This window comes from Ammospiza caudacuta, chromosome 3, assembly GCF_027887145.1.
Source record: "Ammospiza caudacuta isolate bAmmCau1 chromosome 3, bAmmCau1.pri, whole genome shotgun sequence".
Lineage (NCBI taxonomy): Eukaryota > Metazoa > Chordata > Aves > Passeriformes > Passerellidae > Ammospiza > Ammospiza caudacuta.
Window position 1 is genome coordinate 864,197 of NC_080595.1, and position 14,077 is coordinate 878,273.

The window sequence follows — 14,077 nt, forward strand, 5'->3', positions numbered from 1 at the left end:
AAAAGGCAGTGGAATAAATGTCTGATTTATCACTGCATCCTTCCTTAGCTGCAGCAGCAACACGACCGTATTTTCTTCTCCTTGCTTCCCCTCTCCACGTCCTGAACAAAGTCAGGGAAGCACCTTTAGAGCTGTGATAGAAGGGCAGCCTCCTCACCCTGCTGCTGCTTCACACAGATGCTGCTCGAGTGCTGGGCCAGCCCTGCTGGAAATGCCCAGAGAGCAGGGTGGAGGAGAAAGCAGGCAGAGAGCTTTTCCAGCACAGGACACGTGTCACTGACAGGCCACAGGGCCCCTGTGTGTTCCCTGGGAGCAGGAATTTATCCCTGCCTTGCACTCAGATTTCTGGAGCCCTCCAGACAGTCAGCCCTGGACTTGCCTCAGTAGCACTGTGAGGCTGCTCTGCATTTCAGGGTGGGACCCACCAGCCCAAGGGTTGCTGCAGCTGGGCAGGGTATGGGCTATCTCCTGTGCCAGGGGGGTGGGCAAGTGCCTTATCCCTGTCAGGGCTGCAGAGCTGTGCCTGCATTTGCTCCCCCTCGTGTCAGGGCACAGCTCACCCCTTACCCAGGGCTGTCCCTGGAGCAGGGCCGTCCCTGCTGCTGGCGCTGCTCCCAGCCTGGAGCTCCCATGGGCTGCAACCTGCAGCACCACAGAGAGAGGAGCACAAAGGGGCACCTGGGGCTTGCTTTCCTGGGAATTCCCTTGTTTCATGAGGCATTCTGAACAGGTTCATTTGTTAAAATCTTCTCCCAGAAAGAGGTCAGGGGAGCGCTTGCCTCACACAGATCTGAGCGTGTGCAGGGAAGTTCATGGGGTAGCTGGCTAATGGCGTCTACTGAAATTCCCTGTGAAGCGGAGACAGTGGCTGAGGGATACAGCAGAGTGTAAACATGTGGCCTTTTCCTTTCTGCAGATCTTTCCACCATGTTTGGGAAAAAGAAGAAGAGGCTGGAAATCTCCGGCCCCTCCAACTTCGAGCACCGGGTGCACACCGGCTTCGACCACCGCGAGCAGAAGTTCACGGGGCTGCCCCAGCAGTGGCACAGCCTGCTGGCAGACACAGCCAACAGGCCCAAGCCCATGGTGGATCCCTCATGCATCACCCCCATCCAGCTGGCTCCTATGAAGGTACTGCAGCCCTCAGCCTGTCTGTCACTGCCCTGGAGTGACTTCCCCAAGGAAGCAGGGCCAGCACGAGTGGGCTCAGCATGGCACTGTCCAGGGGGCCGGCATGGCTGGGAGCGAGCTGCACATGCAAACATCTAGCAGCAAAAAGCAATTGTGTGTGTATAAAATTGGTGGGAGTGTCTCTGAAGAGCCTGAGTCACAGGCCTGGCAGGGCTGAGCCTTGGCACTGCCGGGCTGCAGAGGAAACTGCCCCAGGTCCCAGGGGAGGCCCCAATGCTGCTCCTCTGCAGCACACAGCTCCTTGGTAATTAATTCAGCAACAGGGCTTCAGGCAAAGGCAGGCTGGAGCCAGGGAGAGAGGGAAATGTACACCAGAGGAGGGAAATTAAATGGCCTGTTCAGCTGGGCAAGGAGCTCGGGGAGGGACTGACTGCACCCACCAGTGGGGTGGGACATGCTGGGGATGGGACAGTGACACAGCCTGGGTCATGGCCTGCGGCTCAGGCTGCACACCTGGGAGGAACACTTGGCTTAGAGGGTACAGCAGCACTGGGCAGGGAGCCAGCAGGATTCCAGGCTCAGGATTCTGACTAATTGGCCCTGATTGTGCAGTGTCTCTGGGACTGCTCATCCTGACATGCAGGTGAATCACACCTGTGAGATGCTGATCCCAGACCCTGCCAGCCATGCACCTTTCCCTGCCATGCAGCTGCAGAATCAATTTAGGATTTCATTTTCATGAGGATTTTCCTGCAGCAAGGGAAAATCAGATAATCCTGAGAGCATGGACCCTGTAGTTACATTTCCTAAGTGCTCTTTGCTAAATTTGCATTCACTGCCTGCTCAGGAAGGGCACTCATCACCTGCTGATCAGGGCTGCTGGCTGCTGCTGCAGGACAATGGGGAAAAAAATCAAGCTCTTCTCTCTTTTTCTTTGCTGTAATAAAATATCTTGCTGATAATGGTGGCCCAGAATAATGAGGAAAAAGGTAGGTAATCTTCTTCCTGCTGCTGTAGGAGAGCAACTTTGTTCCACAGCTCTTCTTAACACCAGAAATATCTCTGGATGTTTGGAATGAATACATGAAGATGTTTTAAAATGGGGGGGAGAAAAAAGAAGTTTATTATCTTCCAGAAATACCCTCTCTTTCCTACAGTTCTGGAGCTATAAATCCCTAAGCTTAAAAAGTATAAAATTGCATTACTTTTCTCAGCACTATAAAGATCATATGACTCTGGGCCTTGGCCTGCAAAGGTGGTTCATGTCCCACTGAAATAACATATGTGAGGGACCAAGCCCCAGATGGGAAATTGCCACGTTTGGAAGTACAGAAAATCACTGTTGGTTCTTTCCAAGAAACTGTAAATTCTTGCTCTTCTGCCTGTGTGTCGGGGCTCTGCATATGAGTAATTGAAATGGGCCTCCATAACAGAGCTACAAAGTTTTAATAGCAGCTAAGAGGCATTGAATATCACCTGAACATTGGCTTTTAACTCTATTGCAAGATACCAGCTTAATGTATATTTGTTAAGAGTTAGCATGCTTTGTTTTGATACAGCTTAACTTAGAAGCTGAGTTGCAATCACTTTAAGAGTATTTAATGTTGCTAAACTGGTTCAGCATAAGCATTTAATTTAGAGAAATTTTTAATGTGTGCACTTGCACCAGTACATATAGTGTTTTAAGGGTATTTGGCACTCCTAACTTCACTGAGAGCTGTAGGTTTAAAATGCACTTGCAGTTCATGAAGATAGGAAGCAAAGGTTCTGAGATGTCAGTGCTGTTTAGAGCTGCTCTCTGTTCCACACAGCAGCTGACAGCTCAGTTGGTGCAGTGACGTGGGGCAGAGAAGATGCACAGCTGTGCCCTGAGCCACAGAGCTGAGTCAGGCTGGGCCATTTGACCAGAGTTAGCTCATGCTGTGGTTTCAGTCCTGCAGCAGCTCTGGAACCCTGCTGCCAGTGCTCCTGAGTTCCTTTGCCGTGCAATTCCTTCGGTACTGACAGTGTGTGTGCTGTGAGGCAGGAGTGTTCCTCGCAGTGGTGCTGCTGGGTGGCTGAGGAGTGGCACAGATCAGAGCCAGACTTGCACAGCCCAGTCCTGCTTCTGGGACAGAGCTGGTGCTGGCTTCCTTGGGGCTTCACCAGAGCTGAGGCGCAGCAAGGGAAAGGCTTTCCCTGCAGCTCTCTCAGTTAGGGCTGTTTGCTTGTCTGCCAGCCTGCAGAGCAGATCTGAGCGTGCACAGAGTCTGCCTTGCGGTGAAACCAGCACATGATAAATACTGTCCCTGCTGCATCTCTCCCAGACATCCTGGGGCATGTCAGCCCTGGGGGATGTCACCCCTGCCTCTGTCTGAAAGGCTCCTGGAGCTCTGGCACACGTGTGGCAGCTGCTTCTCGTGGAATGTCAGCCTTTGAATGCCATCCTGAGCTGCCTGTACAGAGTCATTCATTTCAAAACCAACCAGAGACAATAATGGGATTCCCCTTCTCAGTGTGGCTGACCCAGATACCAGCAGAGCATTGTGTATTTCAGGTGCAAGCACAAGTATAGCACAGCAGAAAACTTCATGACAAGTGGAACAGCAGTGATCTTGATAGGTTTGTGGGGTAGAGACAAGGAGGGGGTGAAAAAAGGCTCATTTTCCACTGAAAACATCCCTGCATGAAAAATGTGAGCGGTCTGTGTCTGCCTGTACTTCAGACAGGCTTCTCAAAGGCTGCCATGCTGTTGCCAGGGCTCTTGGTCCCCTTGCCTCAGTGCTCTGTAGTTACTCCATGTGTACTGGAGCTCCTGCTTTGCTGTTTGTTCTCAGCACACAACATGCTTGCCTTATCTTTGCCTTTGTGCTGCACAGAAGCTCCAGTCTGGTACCACCCTTTGATTTTTGGGAACTTCAGAATCAATAACCAAGCAAATGCATCTTCACTCCATCCAAAATACCAGGAAAACAGACATCAGAACCTTTATTCTAGGGATTTCTGCCAGGAGAGCTCCTCGTTGCCGGTGTAAAGATGCTCCATTAACACTCTTCAATGCCTGCTGCTGTCAGTGGGAGCAGGGAGGCACTGAAGACTTGTTAAAATCCCTTCCCATGTTTGCTGGTGCAGGGAACAGCTGAGCATCCTCACTTCTGTCAAGTTACTACAGGGAAAAATGCCATTTGTTCCTGAAGAAGTACCATACTGGGGTTATCCTTTAGTTCTCTGTGCTGCTCCCTGTGTCAGGCCTCCAGTGCTGTTTTTGTGGGTGCCTTGGGTAGTTTCATCCATGCTCACCTTCAGCAAGACCAGGGTTCCCAACCTGAGAGTGACAGTGCTGAGTTTGTCCTTGAGAAAGGAGGGAGGCAGCTGTCAGTGTTTGGCTGGCTAAACATGTAAGGACTTCCAGAAAACTGGATTCTGCCTGCTGGGGCCTCCTCATGACCTTCTCCTTCCTCTGCAGTGAATCTGCAGTGGGGGACTGACCTCAGGGCTGCCAGCTTCTCTCCCAGCCTTCCATCCTCATATCTCACAGCTCTGCTCTGTAGGATTTGTCTTGAAACTTTAGCTTTTCTCACTTTTGCCTCAATCCTTGACCCCAATCCTGGTGAGTCAGCTTTAATTTTTTAAACTTTTCAAAGTTTCTACTGGTGCATTTCAACCTGTCTCCAGCAAAGAGAAAGAAAAATAAGAAAATGAGTAATTGGTTGTGGCCCTTCCAATAGCTTTGACATGAAAATCAAAGCTTTTGTTCACTCTGCATGAAGACAGAAGGAAAAAAGGCAATTACTTCTCTTCCCCGTCCTGTTTGGCCTCTCACATTTTCCCAACACTGACATTCAAGCCTCGTTTAAGGTGCCATTTTTGTCCTACATTTACATGTCCTTGCTTAGATGGAGGATACTGTGCACAGTGGTGCTGAGTGGCCAAGGACCTCAGAGAGGAGATGAGTGAGGGTCCTTGTGTGGGCTTGAGCAGCCAGAAACGTCCAGATTTCATTGGAAACCCCCGTGTGGAACTGCACAGGGGAAATGCCTGGCCAGGAGCAGGGGGATTTAGGAATACAGAGCTGTTCAGGGGCATAGGAGCAGATGGGCAAAGCAGCGTTGTCTGACCTCTCTTCTCAGCCTCCCAAATTCTGATTTCTCCCTGACAGCTCGTGCCAGGACAGGACCTGGAGGGCTGCTGACATCTCGTGGGCCTTCCCTGTAAGCACAGCCTGCAAGTCCCTGGGCTCTTAATGCAGGTTCTGCATGGCAGCTCAGTGCTGCCTCAGCTGTGGACGGCTGAGGGGCTGTTCCCAGCAGGGCAAGGAACATGTGCTGCGTGCAGGGAACGTGTTCTTAGAGCAAGGAACATCTTCTGCCATGGAGCAGGGCACACAGCACCTCTGCTGCAGGAGCATGCTGTGCCATGGAGCAGGGCTGAGCAGGGCACACAGCACCTCTGGGTGCAGGAGCATGCTGTGCCATGGAGCAGGGCTGAGCAGGGCACACAGCACCTCTGCTGCAGGAGCATGCTGTGCCATGGAGCAGGGCACACAGCACCTCTGGGTGCAGGAGCATGCTGTGCCATGGAGCAGGGCACACAGCACCTCTGCTGCAGGAGCATGCTGTGCCATGGAGCAGGGCACACAGCACCTCTGCTGCAGGAGCATGCTGTGCCATGGAGCAGGGCTGAGCAGGGCACACAGCACCTCTGCTGCAGGAGCATGCTGTGCCATGGAGCAGGGCACACAGCACCTCTGCTGCAGGAGCATGCTGTGCCATGGAGCAGGGCTGAGCAGGGCACACAGCACCTCTGCTGCAGGAGCATGCTGTGCCATGGAGCAGGGCACACAGCACCTCTGCTGCAGGAGCATGCTGTGCCATGGAGCAGGGCACACAGCACCTCTGCTGCAGGAGCATGCTGTGCCATGGAGCAGGGCTGAGCAGGGCACACAGCACCTCTGCTGCAGGAGCATGCTGTGCCATGGAGCAGGGCGCACAGCACCTCTGGGTGCAGGAGCATGCTGTGCCATGGAGCAGGGCACACAGCATCTCTGGGTGCAGGAGCATGCTGTGCCATGGAGCAGGGCACACAGCACCTCTGCTGCAGGAGCATGCTGTGCCATGGAGCAGGGCTGAGCAGCTGGGCAGGGGCAGCAGCCAGGGGGGACTGTGGGATCTCAGCCTTTGGAAAGGAGAGGGCAACATTTAGTGGTCAAAGCCCTTCAGCCTGGTCAGATTTTAATGCCAGCCCTGCTCTGGAGACAGGAGGCCCTTCCAGCCACAGCTCTTCTCTGTTATCTCTATCTGCAAGTGGTTGTTGTCAGATTTGCAATTGGCCTGTAAGACAGCCCCAGTTCCCATTCATTTTGGTCACTGACCGGGAGTGCATTTGCTGCTGTGTGCTCCTGGAAGGAAATGCTGCCACACGTTTAAATGGAAGCTTTTCTGCCAAAGGGATCATGCCTCACCTGTGAGAGCCATTTGTTTTACTGCGTCTGTGAGTGACAGTGCTGCTGCAGTTATCCCTGTTCCCCCCAGATACAATGCACATGTGCCATCTAGTGTCCGTGGCTGACTCACTGTGACAAGAGCCCAGCTGACAGCTTTGTGTAATCTTGCAGGAATTTAATCACTGCACAAATAGAAATGAGCCACAGGTATGAATCAGTGCAAGCACACAGCTCAGAAGTTCTTAAGAATTTTATCACTGGATTAATATGTTCTGTGTGTTCTACATTGTACAGAGGAAACTTTTGGGTTTATTGCTGATTGTCTGATTTCAGAAAATTATATGTTTTATGTAGGTCCTTTAGAATAACACTTCTGCTGCCTGTGGAGTTGATTTCAACAATAGAGTCAGTATTTAAAAGTCATCTGGAAAATGCCCTCAATAGCAGGCTTTAAATTGGGCAGGAGGCTGGACTGAGTGATTGTTGTAGCTCCCTTCCAGCTGAAACAGTCTATCCCATCCCATCCCAAAGGGAACACCTCTCCCTGGGATGCTTTAACTGATCCATTCTCAGTTCTTCCTTACAGTTTTGAGTTTCTGGTACTCTGAACAGCAGAGTTCCTGATCAGCAGCTCTTTCATTTTCTCACAGTTGTCTTCCTTGCTGTTGAAACATTTCATCCAGCCTGGTTTGGACATTGTTTTTCCAGAGCCTCATTTGGAGAATCAAAACCAGCATCATTATCATTTCAGACTGACCCAAAACACAGGATATTCCTCAGTGTTTCAGTTCAGCTGATGTGCCAGAAAGTGAATTATTCACATCCCTTTTTTGGCCAAGATGTCCTTGATGGCAGCCCCCACGTTCAGGCAGGTACATTTGTCTGGACTGTGCACACCAGCACCAGGGTGTACAAGCAGGACCTGGCCATCCTAGAGAATCACTGAGGCTGCCAGTAAAAATCCTCTCCTGGAGCACAGAGTAAATGCTGTAAGTGTGATACTAGTGTTGGAGGAATCTTGCAAGGGGAGCTTTAGTCCTGTTAGTGAAGCCCACGTGGGTGAGCAGAACTTTGCAGTTCACAGAGACTGAAAGTGAACTTGGAGCTCACAGTCTGCAGCTGCTGAAGCACAGCGGCCTCCAGAGCTCAAACCCATGGTAACCTACAGGTCTGCACAGGAAGGGCCAGACCCTGGTGCCAGCATTTCAGAAACTGAGTCTGGTCTCCTCTGGGAGTACCAGGCTGGGAATACTCTCCAGGTAGCACTTTGTAACCTGAAACAAGCCAGGAATGAGATCCTGACCAAGGACACTCATAATCAGGTTCTGTTTTTAACCTGGAAGCTGGTCCCTGAAGACAAATCTATGGCACACTGTTCCAGTAACTGCTGGCTGGCTTGGCTGTCCTGGAAAATGAGCCACACTGCCAGCCTGGTGTGAGCCCTTGGAGTCCAGAACAGAAACCAGACAGGTCACAGTCCCACTGAACCATGCTCCATGGAATAGAAATCTTCATTGTCCCTCCAATCCAAACCTTTCTGTGATTCCATAATTATAACCAAACAGCCACATTTATTCAATCCCAGCAGAGTTTGGTTCAACAGAGTCACAGGGTCAGAGGGGAAGAAATGTTGCCAAACAGCTGACACCTGTGGAGCCAGAGCTGCAGGTATAAATGTGCTCCTTTCTGTCTCCTGCTCTGACATGATTAGATCTGGGTTTTGGTGGCTCTCTAGGAATTTGAAAGTGCTTTGCTGAGCGTTCTTTCTTGTCTTCCCCTTCATGCAGGATCCAATTACACCAGACAAGTGCTGTGTATTACCAGGGAACAACACTGACTTACCTGCAGAGACTTTTAAATGCTTTTTCTGTTGTCTGTGGGATGAGCCATGTGTGTGTGCACCAGGAAAGAAAGGGCATTTCAGATACAGATCTTTGGAGAGAGAAAAATGAATGAAAGGGAAGTATTTAGGGTGAGCATTTCTGCTTTGTAATTGCTGAGATCCCGCAGGCATTAGTAGTTAGCTATCAGGATCACACAGTTAAAAGGACAGCATAAGATTGTGAATTTTACTGAATTTCACAGTTTTGTAGTCTGAGCAGAGCAGTAATTGGTATCTGTGTCCTACTTTGTAGTTAATGATTCTCACAGAGCATAGTGCATGTGAAGATCCTTATTGCTAAGGCTTACCCTTCCCTGAGAACAGCCTTTTCCAGGAGCATGGGATGGACAGGTGTAGAAATGTGCTTGAAACACAGGGGTTTGCATGAACCAGCCTGGGAAAGGCTCTGGAGCACGAGGGCAGGTCTGGCTGCCATGGCACAGCCCATGGGGGAAGCAGCCCCATTTCACCCTTCTGCTTCTCCCTGCCTTGGGGAGCTGCAGGGCAGGGCAGGGGCAGCTCTGTGCCAGGGGCAGGGGGATCAGCTCTGTGCCAGGCAGATCTGTCACTGAGCCTGGCAGGGCAGGGCAGGGCAGCTCTGTGCCAGGGGCAGGGGGATCAGCTCCGTGCCAGGCAGATCTGTCACTGAGCCTGGCAGGGCAGGGCAGGGGCAGCTCCATGCCAGGGGCAGGAGCAGCTCTGTGCCAGGCAGATCTGTCACTGAGCCTGGCAGGGCAGGGCAGGGCAGGGGCAGCTCCGTGCCAGGGGCAGGGGGATCAGCTCTGTGCCAGGCAGATCTGTCACTGAGCCGGGCAGGGCAGGGGCAGTTCTGTGCCAGGGGCAGGGGGATCAGCTCTGTGCCAGGCAGATCTGTCACTGAGCCTGGCAGGGCAGGGCAGGGCAGGGGCAGCTCTGTGCCAGGGGCAGGGGGATCAGCTCTGTGCCAGGCAGATCTGTCACTGAGCCTGGCAGGGCAGGGCAGGGCAGGGGCAGCTCTGTGCCAGGGGCAGGAGCAGCTCTGTGCCAGGCAGATCTGTCACTGAGCCTGGCAGGGCAGGGCAGGGGCAGCTCCGTGCCAGGGGCAGGGGGATCAGCTCTGTGCCAGGCAGATCTGTCACTGAGCCTGGCAGGGCAGGGCAGGGGCAGCTCTGTGCCAGGGGCAGGGGGATCAGCTCTGTGCCAGGCAGATCTGTCACTGAGCCTGGCAGGGCAGGGCAGGGCAGGGCAGGGGCAGCTCTGTGCCAGGGGCAGGGGGATCAGCTCTGTGCCAGGCAGATCTGTCACTGATCTGGCAGCTCCGATCCGTGCCCAGCCCTGCGTGCACTTGGGGGCGACACAGCCCAGCAAATGCAACACATCGGGATCAGCCTGAAGGGCTGGAGCAGTTCCTTGTGCACCTGAGATCCTGGTGCTGGGCTGGTCCCACCTCTGCTGCTCTGAATCTCCTGCCTCACCTCGTTCTCACCAAGGTGTTTGATTTGCACTTCTCCTTTAAACAGGGAATCGTTCAAATGTCAGCTGAGGAAGCTCCTCATGTCTTCTGTCTCACCTGCCTTGTAAATTTGACCTAAGCATCAGATTTCTGCACAGGAGCACTTTTTGCTTCATGACCATGTTTGCAGATGAAAACCACTCCTTGGGAGTCAGTCCTGCTTCCCTAGGACATTCCTGTGGCTGCATTTCCCATTTGATAGTGTCCTTGAAAAGGAAAAGTAATATATTTCTTTGGAAGAATGAATGCTGCAATTTTCAATGCAGATGAAATTGGTTTGTGTCTTTATTTTGCCAATACAAATTCCTGGATTCCCTGAAATCAAGGAATGAGCTTTCAGCAGAGGATGAAGGAGTCCAAAGTAGTCAGAGACATCAGTCACATTAAAAGGTGTTCCTAGCATGTGTGTGGGCAGGAATGCACAATTTTAGTGTGCTAGGAAGAACCTGGAAACTTTCTGGCTGTTTAAGGCCGTGGGACTGAGGCATGTTTTGGCACATGGCTGGTACAGGATGGTTTCACCTTGGCAGTGCCCTCCCTGCCCCCTGGGCAGAGCTCTGCACACACCAGCCTGCCCTTCCTCAGGTGCTGACCCCAAATTCACAGGGCTGGCATTGCAGGGACTGATGGAGCCCTGAGCAGGGCCCGTGGGCAGTGAGCCCCATCCAGCTGCAGGGCTGGGGCACCTTGCACTCACCAGCCTCTGCCTGATGGTTTATGGGGTGGGACAGTCACTGACAGCCTCTGCTATGACTGGCAGGAGCGTTTCTTGTGGCCCTGCATGCCCAGAAACAGAACTGTGGACTTTGTCTTCAAGCACCTGCTGTATGTGAAACCTCCTTTGCTGTGGCAATACAGTTCTAATTGTTTGTTCTAAATTAACAGACTGTCAGAACCCTCATTTTAATTAAAAGTAGGAGATGACCCTGACCGCAGTGGAGTGACCCAAGAGCCTCTGCCCTCCTGAGCAAGTGCCCCTCTGTCAGAGCTACCAGATGAAGGCAATTACTTCCTGAGTGTAAAATGTTATCACACTGGAATTGACTTAAATATTTCAGAGAGCTCAATCAGACTGCAGCCAGAAAAATCTTTCACTGAGGGAGAAAAGCGGGGGGATCATTAATTGGGTTAATGCTCCATCAACCTTGCGTTTGTTAATGGGCATGTTGAGGGCAGAGGGGAGCCTCACCCAGGGAAACTCCATCCTGGCTGCACGGAGGGTTTGTGAATCCAGGCTGTGCCTCTGCTCAGCTCCTCTCTGGGGCTGCTGGGGCAGAGCAGGCTGCAGTGCCCTGTGCAGTGCCCTGTGCAGTGCCCTGTGCAGTGCCCTGTGCCATGGGGCACATGTGGGGTTTCACACCACCCACCCTCCAGCAGGGCTGCTCTCCCCATGGGAACCCCATCACCCCCGCTAGGGTTGGTGATGCTGGTGATGTGGCTGCAGAGAGCTCCATCCTCTGGGATAGCCCCAGGCCCCTGCAGGCTCCCCTTGCTGTCCCAGCTCCCCGCAGTGTCCCTGGGGATGCTTGCACCCAGCTCAGATGGGCAGCAGAGTCAGTTCATTCCTGCTTTGGGATGCATTTTGGCATGTGTCCTGTGACAGGGATGATGCCAGGGCTGAAGGAGGCACCAGGACTGCCAGCAGCCCTTGCTTCATCTCCTGTGTCCTGTGCCCTCTGTGCACTGCTGTGCTGGAACCATTGCCACCAGCCTCATGGAAATGCAGCAGTGCACAGAGGGCAGTTACAATTCCTGTGACTAGTGTGTTTGAGTTATTTAATTTTGTGGGACAGTCTTCTTTTCCTTTCCATCTCTGGATCAAAGAAAGCTTTGAAGGGTCCTAAGTGCTATGAAACAGAAATTGTTTGGTTTGAGATTTCTCCACTCCTCTCCCTGAAGTTGTTGAACCCATCAGTAACACTGATCAGTATTACAGACACCTTCTGTATCACTGAATCAGTAATACAGACACTTTCTCTTTCAAATTAAAACTTTTAAGTCACATTTCACTCATTTGCTGTGTGTCTGAGAGATTTGTGTGTGTATATGACATATAAAATTGCACAGATCAGATACATTTCACGTAAACCCAGAATAATTACTTTAAACATTTAAAATTCTCTAATAGCATTTCAAATTGCATATAACAAGCATTTTTGTGTATTTAATAAAAAAATAAGGAAAAATTACTAGAATGTAGATACTTCAGTGGTATTTTAAACTAAACCTTGTGTTAAAGTTGCTGTATTTTAAGATGTCAAAGGAATTACCAGGGAATGTGATTCTAATGAAACGTTGCTCTTGTTGTTATGGAAACCAACTTTTAAACTGCTGTGCAGGGTGGAAATTACACAGTGCTGTTTTGGTGAGCCCTTTTTTATAGCTTTCCATTATTTTGCTTTTGAAGAATTTAACCAGCTGGCAGTGGTGTTGTTCAGCATGTCAGGCTGCTCTCAGGCTGTGCCTTGGTTTGCAGGCTGGGATTCGGAGCCAGCTCAGGTGATGGCCCATCCCAGACCTGGCACATCCTGCACACCCATGGCTCTGTGTGGGGCATTCTGCCCTCCTAAGGCTGGCTTGGCTGGGTTTTACCTGGGTTTGCATTTCTCTGGCTCCTGTTTGAGAGCCGTCCCAAGCAGGGATTTATGGATCTCCTGGAAAGGGATCAGAGCAGTTCAGGAGGAGGGATCATGGCTCACCTGCTGGCACACTCCATGGCAGGGGCAGGTGACACCATCTCATGCTCCTGGTTTGGGCAGGTGACCTGTGGGGTGAACTGCATGGTTGGTCCAGGGAGCAGAGACCCAAAATCCTGGCCCAATCCCACTGCAGTCTGCAGAGAGCCTTCCCCAAGGAGGGAGCTGAGGGATACCAAAATGATTCATGTTTTTTAATACTGTGTTTGTGGGGAAATGAGAATTTATAGCATTGAGAAGGAATTCATAACAGAAATGATATAAACTCCAAGGCCTCCAGGTGTACAGCAGGCTCCAAATGACAGCTTCAGGAAGGGATGCTCTGACATAGCTTCCTGTGTGGTGTGTATTCCTTGAGACTAACCAAGAGCTGCTTCTGTAGGCAGCTGTAGGTCAGAACTGGGGCAGCTCCCACGGGACAGGACGCTGCTGGAGGGTGCAGTGATGAACTGCCTCCTTTCCCACCCTGTATCTGATGGGTTCCTGCCCAGAAGGCTTCTTAGCAGGCTAATCCGTGTGCCACAAGTGCCCTGAACTCCCCACTGAGGGGAAGGAGGGAATGGAGGTGTACAACTCTGTTTCAGTCCTTCTGATGCAGCTTGCCCATTTGGGTGTAATTAAGGATTCACTGGGATGTGGAAAGGTTGGGAGGATAATTCTGACACTGTCCCTTGGGAAAGCAGCTCAGAGGTTGGAATTTGTCCCCCAGTGAATATTGCATGGAGGAAAGCCTGAAGTGCCTCTGACACCTTGGCTGCAGCTGTGAAACTGTGTTACTCACAGGGAAAGCTGGAGTTTGCCTTCTTACTGATGACAGGGATCAGTTTTTCTCTCCACATGCTGCTCATATTTGTTTACACTGGGAATAAATGTGGTGTCATGAACAGCTTCAAATACTTTGAGATGTCTTGCAACACAAGAAAATAAATTGCCAATACTTCCATCACTTAGAATTATTCTGACCATCTGTGCTTTATGCACCTTTTCTTAAGAACCAAAAAAAAAATTTTCAGCATGGGCTGTGCTTTTAGTTTATGTGTAAAGCAGATAAAGAGAGAAGATAGCTAGAGGCAAAATCAGAGTTTAGATTGGCTGTTCATAAGGGCGACCTTCCCTTAAAATTCCCTTTTTTTCACCCTGCACATCACAGAGATTTAGAGCCCTCATTGACTGCAGAAAACACAGCTCCAGGAGGACAAAGGATGATATATTCTCAACGAGTGTGTAAAGTATAGTAGTTCTAAAGACAATAAATGCAAGGTCGCATTAGGGCACAACAGTTAATTACCCACTTCATTACTGTCAAGGTTAATACAGTATTTGAGCACAGGAGCTGTTTCTCATCTGCTGCTGGAAGCAAGGCAGGACAGCCTCAGCGGCAGGCAGATCCATTACAGCTTATCAGGGCAGCACAGGCGCTGCAGAGCCCCATGAAGGATGGCTGCTGTCACCAG

General features: G+C 51.2%; 1 protein-coding gene across 1 annotated transcript in view; it reads left to right on the forward strand.

The window, feature by feature from the left end:
• The first annotated feature begins 916 nt into the window (after positions 1-916).
• The window catches only part of PAK5 (p21 (RAC1) activated kinase 5), a 35,333-nt gene continuing 22,172 nt past the window's right edge, over positions 917-14,077 (forward strand). Inside the window, exon 1 of the mRNA XM_058801746.1 lies at positions 917-1,131. Coding sequence (XP_058657729.1) covers positions 928-1,131 — 204 coding nt within the window. The 5' untranslated portion in view covers positions 917-927. The remainder of the gene's footprint in view (positions 1,132-14,077) is intronic.